The following is a 15,806-nucleotide window of genomic DNA, read 5'->3' as shown; positions in this document are numbered from 1 at the left end:
ATAGCTCATCCATAACTGCTATTAGCAAATATCTCCAATGGCCAATGATGGGACACTAGATGGGGAAGGCTCTGAGTTACTACAGAGTATTCTTTCCCAGGTGTCTGGCTGGTGGGTCTCGCCACTTGCTCAGGGTCTAACCCCTGCCCTATTTGGGGTCAAGAAGGAATTTTTCCCCAGGTCACACTGGCAGAGGCCCTGCAGTTTTTTTTGCCTTCCTCTTCAGCATTGGGACATGGGTCACTTGCTGATCTGAAGTAGAATAAATGGTGGATTATTAAAATCAAGATTTGAGGATTTCAGTAATTCAGCCAGATTATGGGCAAATTACAGGAGTGGGCGGGTGAAGTTCTGTGGCCTGCAGGGTGAAGGAGGTCAGACTAGATGGTCATGGTGGCCCCTTCTGACCTTAAAGTCTATGAGAGCTTTAAGCACCAGGTCAATTCGACTTGCTCTGATCAGAATTACATGGCACAATGCAAGCTGTCATCAATAGCTGGCAGCTGCTATGAACCCTGGTGGATATGAATCTGTACTAGCAACAGTGGCCAAAAATAATACGACCTTGGATTGCATCTTCTCTGGGGAACCTTCCTGCGGTTACGGGGAAGACAGAGTGCATCCACTTGATTCATCTCACGACCTGCCAACTCCTCCCTCCAGTCCACCACTCCTTCCACTTGCATGGACACTGGACTCCAAATGAAAGTCTTCTGCATAGTTTGTAGGATGGATAGTGTTATGGATACAGCGGAGTTTCCCTCACATTGGTAAGTGTAGAGGTCCACATGTGGTCCTCTCTAGGAGATATGTGCAGCATGGTCTGGCTCTATTTAGTCTTTGTGAAATAGTCTTGCAGCTCTTCTTCCTTACATAATCTTAACTCACTTGTCCCTACTAAAATCTGCTCAAAGGAAAGGCCTGGAATGTCTGCGTCTATCTTGCACCAGTACAACATGAATGATTGTTATTACACATATAAGTGTCAGACATTTGCAGGGCACTTTACAAAGACACAATCTCAGCTCTGCAGGCTCATACTCTACAAACATGCATGTATACAGATATAAGTGTTGGGTACCTTTATAATCCCTTGGCATGTTGCAAGAGGAAGACCAACTAAACTGGTTCCATTAATAGACATAATCTGGTCTCCAATGCTTAGTTTCCCTGAACGAGCTGCAGGGCCTCCATTCATCATGTTAGCCAGGATAACTGTGGGTAGGATGGATCCCCATCCTGATTCCACAATCACAACCCCGAGAATTTCTCCCTTCTGCTTTTCTAGCTGCAACTGCAATGAAAATATATACAAATCACTGTTTTTGTGTTAATTACATTTCCTCTGAATTTCAAACACTACTATTTCAGTGGTTAATTAATTAAAATTAACCATTTACAAAGAAAACTAAATCAATCACTTTCCTATTAACCACGAGAAGTTACTTCAAAAGAGAGAGAGTCAATTTAATTTTTTTTTCAAGTGAGTACCTGTCACATATTCCAGTTTCTAGCACCAGTTAAATAGGATGCTCTGATTCTTTTCTAATTCCTTTAAAATAATTTTTATAGAGGATCTTCTGCTCACCTGTTGTAATTCAGACAGGCCTTTATAACAAGGGAGAAACTAAAAACCTACTGACTCTACAGGGGAAACAGTGAAACTGACTATACATAATGTGCTTCATTAAATAAATAGAAATAATTTTCCTCACTGGAATACAGCTTTCAGGGGAGATCTTAAGAATTGCTGCTAAGGCACTGGAATTTAAGAGTTCTAGGTTCAATTTCCAGCTCTGTCACAGACTTCAAGTGTGACCTTCTCCAATTCACTTAATTTCTCTGTGCATCTTACCTGTTTGTACAGCACCTAGCACAATAGGCCCTAATCTCTGTTAGCCCCTCAAGGTTCTACTGTAATACAAATGTCATTATTTTTTCTCAGATATAGTAATCTTGGGGGTTACCTGTGATTACAGGATGTATAATGTTTCTAACCAGAAGTGTGATTTTTAAGTTGAAAGTCTTCTTTAATAAAATACTGGATAAGAACATTTCCCCAAACAAATAATGCGGTGACTGCGCTACATGTACTATGCAAAGCCTATTTAGCACTGAAGGCTCAGTTACATCACTACAGTCAGATCAGTCTTCTAAATTAAGAAGAGACACAGAAGGGGATTTCTTGTGTGTAAAAACCAGGAAGGCTCGCTGGGTACTGCAGAGGTTATCCCTGGATTGATTGAAATCCAGCCAGAGTGCAACAGCTTCAGCATGATCAGACAATCCATCATTACTCGTAAACATGCTCAGTTAGGAGAACTGGGAACCAAGGAGCAATGGGCAGCAGGAAGGGAGGCCACTATTCATTACTCTGAAGCAAGCTTAAGCTCAGAGAAGTGATTATAAAACTGGCATCTTGGAGTTACACATATTTTTTATCTAATCAGTTACGATTACAAGTAAAAACAAGATTTTCTAATTAAGTTTGTTTTCCCTTGTGTGACCAATTTGAAATATTTTCCAGATGTTACATGTACATAAACAATACCTTGTCAAGTCCAACAACTGTACCCATATAAACCACACATCCATTTCTTTACCGTTTCTATTTGTAATGCTATAAATTACAATTTACGTATACCTGGACTGGTTTTCAGTTGAATATGGATTTTCACCTTCACTTCCAGTCACCATGATTCACCCAGAAATGATTGCATTTCCTATGTATAGGTCCAAAATCTGCATCCCTTATTTAGGCAAAACCCCCAGTGAAATCATGTGACCTGTCTCTTGGAAATAACATTTAGCATGTAGCGCTTTCCATCTTCAAAGTGCTTTCTAAACCTCAATTAATGAATCCTCCCAATACCCCTGTGAGGCAGGGAAGTGCTACTACACCTATTATTTCACAGATGAGGAAACTGTGACAGAAAGATTAAGTGATTTGCCCAGGGTCACAAAATGAGACCATTTTACAATGCAGAAGTTGTGCTTTTTGCACTCAGACCATTAGAACACAGGCCAAATATTCATCACACTGAAACCAAGGAGAGTTTTGTCATTACTTCAGTGGGCACAGGATTTGGCCCCATGTGCCTCATTCTGTTTTTGAGGTGCTTAGAGACCTTCCTGGATGAAAGGTCATATTTCAAAGGTAAAATATGAAATATACACCATTATTATCAGTGTAAGTCACGCTGACATGCCATGCTAAACCTGGTATTGACTTAAGGGAAGTTGTCTCCACTTCATATATTACCAACAATGAAGATTCTGCAATGAGGTTTCAGATGTTACTTTTGCTGCTGTTATTTGTGTAGGGTGGGGAGGAGGCGGGGGGAAAGAAACCAGGCTGATCAATGCCACAGCTCTACTGGACCCACTTCATTGGTAGTAGTACAACTTGTCAGACAGAGAGGGAGAAGATGCATCTTTAAAAGTGCTATTTTTATTTTACGTAGTCACCTTTCCGAGCAGAAGTCCCCTTTACCTTTGACAGTCAGTAAAAGCAGCAAAGAGTCCTGTGGCACCTTATAGACTAACAGATGTATTAGAGCATGAACTTTCGTGGGTGAATACCCGCTTCGTCGGATGCATGTAGTGGAAATTTCCAGAGGCAGATATAAATATGCAAGCAAGAATCAGGCTAGGGATAACGAGATTAGTTCAATCAGGGAGGATGAGGCCCGCTTCTAGCAGTTGAGATGTGAACACCAAGGGAGGAGAAACTGCTTTTGTAGCTGGCAAGCCAGTCACAGTCTTTGTTTAATCCTGAGCTGATGGTGTCAAATTTGCAAATGAACTGAAGCGCTGCAGTTTCTCTTTGAAGTCTGGTCCTGAAGTTTTTTTGCTGCAGGATGGCTACCTTTAAATCTGCTTTTTTGTGTCCAGGGAGGTTGAAGTGTTCCCTACAGGTTTTTGTATATTGCCATTCCTAATATCTGATTTGTGTCCATTTATCCTTTTACGTAGGGACTGTCCAGTTTGACCGATGTACATAGCAGAGGGGCATTGCCGGCACATAATGGCGTATTACATTGGTGGACGTGCAGGTGAATGAACCAGTGATGGTGTGGCTGATCTGGTTAGGTCCTGTGATGGTGTCACTGGTGTAGATATGTGGGCAGAGTTGGCATCGAGGTTTGTTGCATGGATTGGTTCCTGAGTTAGAGTTACTATGGTGGGGTGTGTAGTTGCTGGTGAGAATATGCTTCCGGTTGGCGGGTTGTCTGTGGGCGAGGACTGGCCTGCCTCCCAAGTCCTGTGAAAGTGAGGGATCGTTGTCCAGGATGGGTTGTAGATCAGTGATGATGCGTTGGAGAGGTTTTAGCTGAGGACAGTATGTGATGGCCAGTGGAGTTCTGCTGGTTTCTTTCTTGGGCTTGTCTTGCAGCAGGAGGCTTCTGGGTACACATCTGGCTCTGGTGATCTGTTTCCTTATTTCCTCATGTGGGTATCATAGTTTTGAGAATGCTTGGTGAAGATCTTGTAGGTGCTGGTCTCTGTCTGAGGGATTGGAGCAAATGCGGTTGTACCTCAGCGTTTGGCTGTAGACAATGGATCATGTGATGTGTCCAGGGTGGCTAGAAGAGGGCCTCATCCTCCCTGATTGAACTAACCTCGTTATCCCTAGCCTGATTCTTGCTTGCATATTTATACCTGCCTCTGAAAATTTCCACTACATGCATCCGATGAAGTGGGTATTCACCCACGAAAGTTCATGCTCTAATACATCTGTTAGTCTATAAGGTGCCACAGGAATCTTCGCTGCTTTTACAGATCCAGACTAACACGGCTACCCCTCTGAAGTCTGATAGTCAGGAGTGTGTTGAGTATAAGATGAATGGGATTTGAAAGAGCTATGATAATAACAGAAGCATAAGAGCCAGCCATGCTTGTCCCATGCAGAGCCAGAACTCCATAGAACCCTTCTTTCATGGACTAAAAACAATGCTATATTAGGGACAGTCTATGGTATTCAACCACCAAGCAGTACTGGTGATGGACAGAAGCCTCCTAAGCCCTGGAAGAGTTTTGCAATCTCTTCAGGAGACAAAATCCCTTCTCTCCCCTAGCAACTTCCCCATGTGCAGTGGGAGTGCACACATTGCACCTACCCTTTGCCATGATCCCACTTGCTCCTCGGGGAGATAGTATCGTGGGGGTGCCAAAGAGCAGTACCTATTATCCCCAAGCACACAGACTGTAATGGTCCCTATCCCTGCATGGGGAGCAGTGAGATGGCAGACAGCTCACTGTTCCACCCATTGCCCTCAAACACCCACAAAACCTAAGAACAATCTGGCCTTTAAGGTCATATTATCTACGTTTGGATCCTGTCCCGTGATTTTTATCTAACTTGATTAAAAACCATTATTTCTATGTCAGATGAATGCTCCTCCACCCATAGCTTTGCAGGTAATATTTTGGAAGCAGGCCTCTCTTCTATATGCACCTCCAACATTTAAATTAACCAGATATGATTTTATTCTAGAATGGGAATTAAAACACACAGTCTTAATACAGAAAATACACCAAAGATATCTTACTGAGATCAGAAACGTCAGCTCATTTACAGAGACGCTTAGTGCCAAACCGCAGATATAAAATCTATTAAAATGTGAATTTTCAAGGTCATTAAAACCTGACTACCAACTCCCCTATTATATCAACACCTCATTATAACACGCAAGTAACTGACACCTGAAGCATGGTGTAAAGGTATTACTGTTTCCCATTTATATGAAATGTAAATGTAATTATTATTATTATGATAGAAGCAGAAGGGCCTTGAAAGTAAAATGGGTAGGAAAAATATAAAGCTACTAAGGTTGAATACTAATAAAATCATTTATTTCCCATGCAAATATACTCTTAAAATGCCAATTGAGTGCTCAGAGTGTACATCAATATTAAAAATAAGAAAACAGGATTAACAACATGAAATAAAAATTAAAAAAAAGAATTTACCTCCTTGCAGTTCTCTGAATTGGAGAAGTGTATAAGATCATCATTATACATTTCCTGGGTATTGATTATGTCACTATATTCTTTCTGACTGAGATCCTCTGGATTAATTCCATTGGCTCTCAGAAACTCCTGGTAGGCCACGCTGAAAGCCTGACCAATTGACTGAGCTATCAGCTGTGCCTGTAGAATAAAATAAGATACAGCTGAAAAGGAGGAACACCACTCAGTAGCAATGAATAGAGCTAGCTCGCTTATAAGATTCACCCAAAATAATACAGAATGCAACGATAACATAAATCTCTCTTTGGGAAACTCAATCGGGCAAACTCTTCACCTCTTGATACTTCTGGTCACCCCATCTAAAAAAAGGCATCTTAGAACTGGAAAAGGTCAGAGAAGGGCAACAAAAACGATTAAGGGTATGGAAGAGCTTCCGTATGACGACAGATTAAGAAAACTGGGACTTTTCAGCTTGGAAAAGAGATGACTAAGGGAATATGATGGAGGTAAAAAATCATGACTCGTGTGGAGAAAATGAATAAGCAAGTGCTTTTTACTCCTTCAGATAACACAAGAACTAGGGCTCACCCAATGAAATTAATAGGCAGCAGGTTTAAAACAAACAAAAGAAAGTACTTCTTCACACAAGGTACAGTCAACCTGTAGAATTCATTGCCAGTGGATGCTGTGAATGCCAAAAATATAACAAAGTTCAAAAAAGAATTATATTAATGGAGAATAGATCCATCAATAGCTATTACCTAAGATGGTCAGGGATGCAACTCCCGGTTCTGGCTGTTCCTAGCCTCTGACTGCCAGAAGCTGGGAGTGGATGACAGGGATTGGATCACATGATGATTGCCTCCTCTGTTCATTACCTCTGAAGTATCTGGCATTGGCCACTGTCAGAAGACAGGATACTGGCCTAGATGGACCATTGGTCTGACTCACTATGGCCATTCTTATGACCTCCTTTCACCAAGAAGCTGCAGTGGCTAGTAATATGCTGCTTATGCATCTGTTTCTATAAGCACTGAAGAAATATATTCTAGATCAGGAGTTCTCAGACTTTTTCACAGCGTGGACTATACCTTAGGAGAGAGATTGTCACCTGGTCTGGACACTCAGTACTTTCTGACCACAAGTGCAGTCCTCTGTGCAGCAGAGAGGAGGGTCTGTGCTTGCATGTGTGACCAGAATAGAGTTTCCCTGTTTGTGATTATTAAGCCCACCCTCACAAATGGATGCATGATTAGTTTGGCCTGCTCCATCATCAGAATCTTCAATACTCCTGGATATTATACCACTGCATGTGCCACTTCTGCAAATCCATCAGCTCTCACTTTGCAGCCATTGTACCTGTCCCATAGCTTCAGCAAATCCTGTCTCCTCGTCCCCTACCCACTTGCTGATTGCCTTATTTAACCCAGAGCAGTGCCTGAACTGCCTGCCCGCATCAGCAATGTTTAATAATGTGTCTGTGCCTTCTTGCATTGTATGGTTTTGTGACAGTGAATCCTTTTATGATCATGGTGCACACTGGCCAAACACTGCTGGGCATATCCTAGCCACATTTAGGAAAATCTGCTGGACTCTGATTGTTAAGTCATTCTCCAAGTCTCTGGTGTGTTTCTGGAGACCTCCTCTGACTATGGAGTCTCTGCAATATGAGATGACTACCCATCAAAGTTAACTGTAAGAGAGTTGAATTGCACTGACTAATGTCTGGAAGCCTAGGGCAATAGACACATTAGAAATGAAAAGACAGATGATAATTAATAATACTTAGCACTTTACACATTCAAGGCACGGTACAAATGTTAAATAATTAACTGAGACAGAATCATAGACCTTTGTAGCAGACTTTGCTTTTTAGTTCCACTAGATGTCACTGCAGCAGTGAGAGACAGAGGTAGGAAAAAGCAGGAGGTATTTATGTGCAAAATTAGTTTTCTTAACTGAAATTTTTATTTCTCCCATATTGATCCACTGCAGATCACAAGAGAATGATAGGTTAGATTTGGTAGGTCAACATGGTTTTCAGGAGCCCTATTCTTCTTCCACCACAGGATCTGAACAACTCCTACTGACTTAAATAGGAGTTGCTTGTATCCTGCAGTGTAGAGTCCCTCAAAATACTAGCAATCAGCTACAAATCACATATCATATGTGAGGAAGCAGTGTATTCAGTCCAACCACCTGAGTTTTGAAGGTGTTTTTGTTCTGAAAATGCAGTGGTCTTTGTCAGAGAACTGGCACAACCTAAATACAGTCAGGGATACCCACACTATCTCTATACATGGTAGGCAATGTTATAACATCTATAACTCTTTATTCCCAAAATAGGATGTTAAATGGTTTATTTCAAGTATTCAACAGAGGTAACATTCTTGTTTAATTTGTGCTTTACAATAACATGTTGCAATAAACTCCATTGTTTAAAGACAGACAGAGGTCAATATTCTACCATTTGAAAACAGATTTAGAAAATCCTGAGAAATGATCAGCTAAACTAGTCATGTGACATTACTGTATATTCTGGAATTTCTTTTCAACGAGGTGACCCGTCACACTATGAACAACAATACAAATAAATATGCCCAAGACATGTGAATGTCAACCATTGAGAAGTAATCAATAAAGATTTTTATAACCCATCTTATCATGGTTTGTCATCTGTGTCCCCTTCCCGCTACTTAATCTGTCTCCATTGGTATCAGTTTTTGGTGTTCAGTCCACTTCTCTCCCCTCTGCTTTTCAAGTTCACCAACAGATCGGAAAGAGATGCAAGCCAGATGCAGGCTTAGAATCAATTATTGTTTTTAATGATACCTTGTTCTCATTTAGTGCTTTACATCAGTACATCTCAAAGAGCTTTACAAAGGAGGTAAGTATCATTATTCCTATTTTACAGATGGGGAAATGGAGGCACAAGAAGGCAAAGCGACTTTGCCAAGGTCACCCAGCAGGCAGTGGCAGAGCTGGGAACAGACTACAGATCTCATGAGGCCCAGTCAGCTATTCTATCTACCAGGCAACACTGCCTCCCAATTCAAATATTAAACTGAAAGATTTTCTGCCTTGCAAAATATGTGATCTGGAGCTAAAATTGTATCAGACAATGGGCTAGTTTTATTTTGAAAACAACATGTTAAGAAACAGATTTTAAAACTGCCCATTAAACTGGTGGATTTAAATGAACACTTCCCTAGTGGCATTAGTACTTCAAAATATCTTTATAAGTTAGAAACAAAAATTAATACTTTTCCCGCTTTTAATTTTTACTAACTTGACACTTTTTCCTTTAACTTTTCTTTAAAAAAAACAAAAAAACAAAAAAACCACACTTCCCCAGAGGTGAGAGTGTCTCCCCAAGCCCATTCATTCTTTAGCCTTTCTACGATGAGTGCAAATGGCCAGAATTGTGATGTGGTCACTCCCTTTCCTTTTAAATAGTAAAATGCAGAGCATTCCTATGGAATCATGTAGGGCTGGAAAGGATCTTGAAAAGCCATCCAGTCCATCCCCCTACACTGTGACAGGATCAATTAAACCAAAACCATCCCTGATAGTGTTTGACCAACTTGTTCTTACAAACCTCCAATGATGAGGATTCCACACACCCCTTGGAAGCCTATTCCAGAGCTTAACTACCCTTATAGTTAGTTTTCTTAATATCTAATCTAAATCTCCTTTGCTGCAAATTAAGCCACTTAATTCTTGTCCTACCTTCAGTGGACATGGAGATCTATTGATTCCTGTCCTCTTTATAACAGCACTTAATATATTTGAAGACTTAACAGGTTTCCCCTTGGTCTCCTTTTCTCAAGACTAAACATGCCCAGTTTTTTTTAAACCTTTCCTAATAGGTCAAATTTTCTAAACCTTTTATGATTTTTGTTGCTCTCCTCTGGACTCTCTCCAATTGTGTCCAGAATTGGACACACTACTCCAACAGAAGCCTCACCAGGGCCAAGCAGAGTGGGACAATTACCTCCTGTGACTTACTCCTATTAATATACTCTGGAATATTAGCCTTTTTCACAGCTGCATCACATTGTTGACTCATTCAATTTGTGATCCACTATAACCCACAGATCCTTTTAGCAATACTACCACCTAGACAGTTATTCCTCATTTTGTAGTTGTGCATTTGATTTTTCTTTCCCAAATGAAGTGTGTTGCCCTTATCTTTACTGAATTTCATTTTGCTGATTTCAGACCAATTCCCCAATTTGTCACAGTTGTTTTAAATTCTAATTCTGTACTCCAAAGTTCTTGCAACCCCTCCCAGCTTGGTGTCATCTGCAAATTTTATATGCATACTCTCCATTATCCAAATCATTAATGAAAATATTGAATACTATTGGATCCAGGGCTGACCTATGGGACCCCACTAGATACACACTCCCAGTTTGACAGTGAACCATTGATAACTACTCTGAGCATGGTCTTTCAATTAATTGTGCATCCACCAAGACCAATTTCCCTAGTATGCTTATGAGAATAGCATGTGGGACTGTATCAAAAGTCTTACTAAATCAAGATATATAACATCTACTGCTTCCCCCATTCACTAGGCCAGTAACCCTGTCAAAGAAGGCAATTAAATTGGTTTACCATGATTTTTGTTTGACAAATCCATGCTGGCTATTCCTTATAACCCTATCATCCTCCAGATGCTTACAAAATTTCCTTTGAATCATGAAATCTATCATTTCATGATCACTTTCACCCAAATTGTCTTCCACCTTCAGATTCACTACCAATTCCTCCCTGTTGACCAGAATCAAGTTTAAAATGGCTGCCATCTTGGCTACTTTCTGCACAAAAAGTTGTCCCAAATACATTCCAAGAACTTACTGGAAATTTTGTGTTTTTCTGTACTACTTTTCCAACAGATGTCTGGGTAGTAAAAGTCCCCTGTTGTACTGGTCTTGCGTTTTGGGTATTTTTGTTGTTCTAGAAATGCCTCATTCGCCTCCTCTTCCTGATTTGTTGATCTATAGTAGACTACTACCAGGATACCCCTTTTATCATTAACCAGTGACTCCCACCTCCTTCTGGACTTCAGAGCAAGGGTATATATTCTTGATCATTTCTTTTGCCCTGCCTGTCCTTCCTGAACAAAGCTGTAGCCTATACCAATATTGCAATTTGGGACAGAACAGTAACAACTATTATAAAAGTTAGCCTGTAAACCTTTGAAAGGATCAGCCAATCAGAAAAGAAATTCCTGGCAACAAAAATGCATTCATGCGATAGATACCATTAGATTTCTGAGGTCCCCTAAATGACACACTGTATTAAAAAAATAATTTAAGTTTACTTACATCCTCAGATTCAAAGACATGACATATCATTTTGTACTGCTTCTTTCCTTCTTGGGCACCAGGTGTCGTCTCTATACAGTCTTGAGAAGCAGACCTTGGCATCCGGCGTCTGGCCATTAAAACAACGATGTTACCAATATCAGCAATGTATGAGATTGTGCGCAGTGCATGATCCATCATCGTTTCCTTCACAAAGCAAAAGATAAACAAAAATGTTCCACATGCAGTGTTACTCCAGAAATAGAACTTTTCCCCTCTCCCGTATTGTCTAATTTCCTGAGTGTGACAACAGGCAGCTAAGCTTGCATCTCTTTGTGCAGTTAATGTGGGGCCAGATCCTGCAGCCTTTATTCAGCCAATTTCTCAAACAAAACTGTTACTGAAGTCATAGCCCGAGTTACTGAAAACCCCTGGGCTTCAATGGAAATTTTGTCTGAATAACAACTGCAGATATTTGGCACACAGGCCTATTACAAAAACTTTAAAAGCATCAGGCCTCAAGTAACAGGAAAATATGTTCCAATATTTTAGAAACAATTTCATCATGTTTGAAAAGACATGGCTTTTGCAAACAATTAAACTCCAAAATAAAGCAGTGACAGAAGCTGTTTATAACAAGATCATGAACATTACTGCTATGCCAGGACAAGATAAAGAAGCGTTCAATAAACCATCATGTAACATTTTCCAAAATACTAAGTGATCATTTTCTTTCCTCACAATGGATTGTAAATGTTGTGTTGCCTTCTCCTCATTATGAGGGGCAAATTTTAACATAGATATTCTTCCTCCTTCCTCCTCACCATGTAAGTCACACCAGCGAGGACATAGATATCTGAAAGGGAGGCCAGCCTAGAGTCTGGATTCAGAAAGGTACTCAATGCACCTGTAGTCCACTGAAGTCAATGGCACTATTTGCGTGCTTAAAGTGAGGCACATGCTTTAGTACCTTTGGTAAATTGGGTCCTAGTCTGAGCTCATATCACGTCTTAATTTGACCCATTATGGATGTCTGTTGACAAATGTTGGTTTCCATTTGCAGTATCTATACAGGAGTACTGAAGTTCAGCCACCTGTAAGATGTAGGGGGTAGGCAGGTGGATAACTGGTACACAGTATGTTGCAAAATAGGGGAGACAGGAAAGCTCTGGGCAAATTCTCCTCTCAGCAACACCAGCATAATCAAAGCTAATAAGCCTTCACCAGCATAACTAGTCAAAATCTTCCTCAGCCAAGTCAAATTAGGGTTGTCAGGCTGCCAACTCAGTTACACTAGACAAGCTTTGACCCCTGGATTTAGCTGAGAAAAGCCTTTTGCTCCTTGATTTTAGGAAACAATGGAAACCTGCCCAAATGATGGCCTGAGAAAGGTATCTTATGTAAGAGCATGCTATTGCTCCAAAACGTGAAAAAATAACTTTGGAGCAGTTTTTAAACACTTTTCAAAAATTTCTACCTCTATCTCACATCTTTCAGTACTGCATCCTCTTGATGGATTACTTCTGCCTTTTAATTTATTTCTCTTTTCAAACTTTGTGGACAAGGAAATCTCAGCTTACCATCTCCAGATGCTTTCTCCCAGGAATGTATCATTATGGAACTAATAAGTTATCCTTGGGCAAACGTGAAGTCAGCGAATGTTTGCAGTCAGGGAAGAATTCTTTTTGTCACCGAGCTTGCTTTATCCCGGATATTACTATGTATTTGTCTTTTGCAATGATCTAAAACTTTGTATTATTGATTTCTAGTTCATACTTCTGTCATTTGTTTGTTCAATCAAAAAGCATTGATCTCATAGAGGAAGAGCCTTCAAGGTCATTTTTAATCATGGCTTCTTTGCTCCACTGGGTATAAACTTGAAGTTTTATTATTCGTGAACTTGCACTGAATAAGAATAAATGAATGTGGCCCACCAGCTACTTTGTAAGACTCCTCATTTATGAGGTGTGCTGCAGCTAAACAATGCTATTACAGTTCTGAAAGAACTTTAAACATTTAGAATTGTAAAGCCAAATAGTTTTTTGTGTTGATATTCGAGGTAATTGTAAATTTATACAGGTTTTAAGCAGCACTCTTGAAATATTTGATTGTTATTTGGCCTGAAGAGGTAAAAATCCATCAAATCTTCTGCTTGAACTGGAATACAAACACTTGTTCTTGAATCAGTGCTTTCTGGATCTTCCCCGTGCTGCATGTATTTAGTCTGAAATCAATATATTGTTTTATTGTTTCCCTTTTAAACATTTTGGGCCCTTGTCCAGGAGAGAGGGGGCCTCTGCAGCTTGTGGCCCATGTAAGGTCTGCAGCTATCATTCCTGGCTCTGCAGCTGTGGGGTGCTGCTTCCTGTTCCCAAGAGGGTACTTTTCCATTGGCTGTGGTCATGCAGTGTGACATTACATATGTGATGTCAGATTTCATCCAGCCCAATTGAGATATGTAGCAATTGGGCTAATGAGAGCGAAGTGATGGAACAGAGCAGATTGTTGTGAACGGAAACAGCCAAATAACTTTTTCCACCCTACTGCACTCTGACTTGTCACGTAAAAACATTAACAAACAAATACCCAATGGGTCAGTGCTGACTGAGTGAGGCTATGGAGTCGACCATCTTGAGGGGGCTCCTGTGATTTAGCTTTCCTTCCTGGCCCCTCCTCAGCAACCTAATGCACACAACACATTGGGGCCCTGCCTTGGCCTTGTTCAGCAGGTTGACCTGCATCCTGACCTTCTGCAGAGCCACTACATATGGCTTTCTGGGACCTGTGTGACTCAGAAGCGCATGGAAAACTGTTATAATCAAAGGAGATATTTCAGAGTGGACCCAGACATCAGGAACTCCAGTGCAAAATGTAAAGCCTGCTTTTGTCCTTGCTTTCCCCAAACAGCACCACAATAATAGCACCAGTCCCTTCTGGCTGCAGGAAGCAGAAAGAGATGTTCTTGCATACACTTCAGAATTCTGCAAGGTTTTTACCACCCAGCATGTCAGGGGCCATATTAGAACTTAGATTGATGGATGTTGGATTCACCTAAATCAGAGCTGGGAGCAACAACTGGCCCAGTCAACAATGTTGATGCCCATAGTAAGACACTGCAAAAATCTCAGTTTCTGTTAAAAATATGTTTCCAGTCTTCATGGTTATGGAGAGAATTCTGAGACGTGAAACTCAGTATTCTCTTTTTGAGTCTGCAGGTAGCTTGTCCCTGTGAGGTGTGAACACACCTAGTCTCCATGACTCTCAGTGGGATGTAAACTCAAGGCCAATTATGATACTTTGTATGTCATCTATTATACCATTGCTGACCATTTTTTCAAATGGGGTGGGAGTGAAGTCCAGGGGGTCAAATTGGGAGATACTGCAGGGAAGGAAATGCAGAGGGAAAAAAGGAAGAGACATACAAAAACAGGTGAAACAGAGAAAGGTGGATAAGTGGGGAAGAAATGAAAGGGTGGAAATAGCAGTGGTCCTACAAGTGAGATTGTTTTCCACTACGTGATGCTGAATGTGACAAATAACTAAAAAAGTTTAGTGACTACATAAAAGCCATATTCTGCCCCTGACCTTTGTGTAATTGTCCCAGTGACAGCAGTGGGAACTCTGCTATGGATTGAAGGTCATATATAGTGGGAAATGTATGTCCTGGACCACAGCCCATAACTTAAGAAATGCAATTTGATCCACTTCAGAGAATGATTTGACCCTTCCACCCCTTCTCTAACTATTCATTAGCTAATTCTTCTCCTCACAGAGGTAAGGAGCCACATATCTGGGTATTCATCTATCAAATTACAATGCTTCTCTCCCAGGCCAGAGAATAGAAGAGTTTTTCAGGTCAGGAAGAATAATTGTTTTAAGAACCATAATACAATATAACTTGACAGAGCTAAAAAAATACCAACACTGACAGCTTATTGGAACAACTTGGTCTATTGATTAGAAAAATCTCTTTTTTCCACACACTATTCTTAAAATGCTTTTAACAATTCTTTTCAGTCTGAAATAAAACATTGTGTGTTTATCCCTAAATTGTGATAGATGAAATGTGATGATGGCCATAGAAGGGCTAGGGGATTTCTGTGAGAATTTGCAGGGTCCTGCAGCATCTATAAGTGGAGGGGAAAATGTATTATAATGGACATCTCCCAGCAGACGACGGGAACTCTGTAGGGAGAGTTGTTTTTCAGGAGACTGTTCCAAGTATCCGAATAATAAACACAAGGTTCACAAGAAAGAACTGAGGTGGAGAAATAAATACATCTATGCATTTAGAGTTTCTGTCCCCCATGTCCACCACTCACGAGCAGCTCAAAGATTTTTGTCCTGCCAATCCTAAAAGTAGATTCTCTCCTGCTTCCCCCCACACCTTTCCATTGTTTAATACAATTAAATGTGGGACTAAGAATATGCCAAATAAAATGTATTAACCGCACTTGTCCACCTTTCTTTCTCTTCCTCCACATTCTCTCTCTTTTTTTCTCTCTACATCATTGCTCTTTT

At 40.5% G+C, this 15,806-nt stretch overlaps 1 protein-coding gene across 10 annotated transcripts in view; it reads right to left on the bottom strand.

The window, feature by feature from the left end:
• Positions 1-15,806, bottom strand: part of APBA2 (amyloid beta precursor protein binding family A member 2) — a 199,098-nt gene that overhangs the window by 20,831 nt on the left and 162,461 nt on the right. For all 10 annotated transcript variants that reach the window (XM_084642435.1, XM_084642427.1, XM_084642428.1 and 7 more), the window contains 3 exons: positions 11,307-11,492; positions 5,974-6,153; positions 1,082-1,294 (listed from right to left, as the gene is read on the bottom strand). In XM_084642435.1, the coding sequence (XP_084498561.1) occupies positions 1,082-1,294; positions 5,974-6,153; positions 11,307-11,492 (579 nt within the window). The remainder of the gene's footprint in view (positions 1-1,081; positions 1,295-5,973; positions 6,154-11,306; positions 11,493-15,806) is intronic.

This window comes from Lepidochelys olivacea, assembly GCF_965140295.1.
Source record: "Lepidochelys olivacea isolate rLepOli2 genome assembly, chromosome: 10".
In the NCBI taxonomy this organism is placed as follows: Eukaryota; Metazoa; Chordata; order Testudines; family Cheloniidae; genus Lepidochelys; species Lepidochelys olivacea.
The sequence above is the reverse complement of the archived record's forward strand: the minus strand, read 5'-3'. Positions and strand labels throughout refer to the sequence as shown.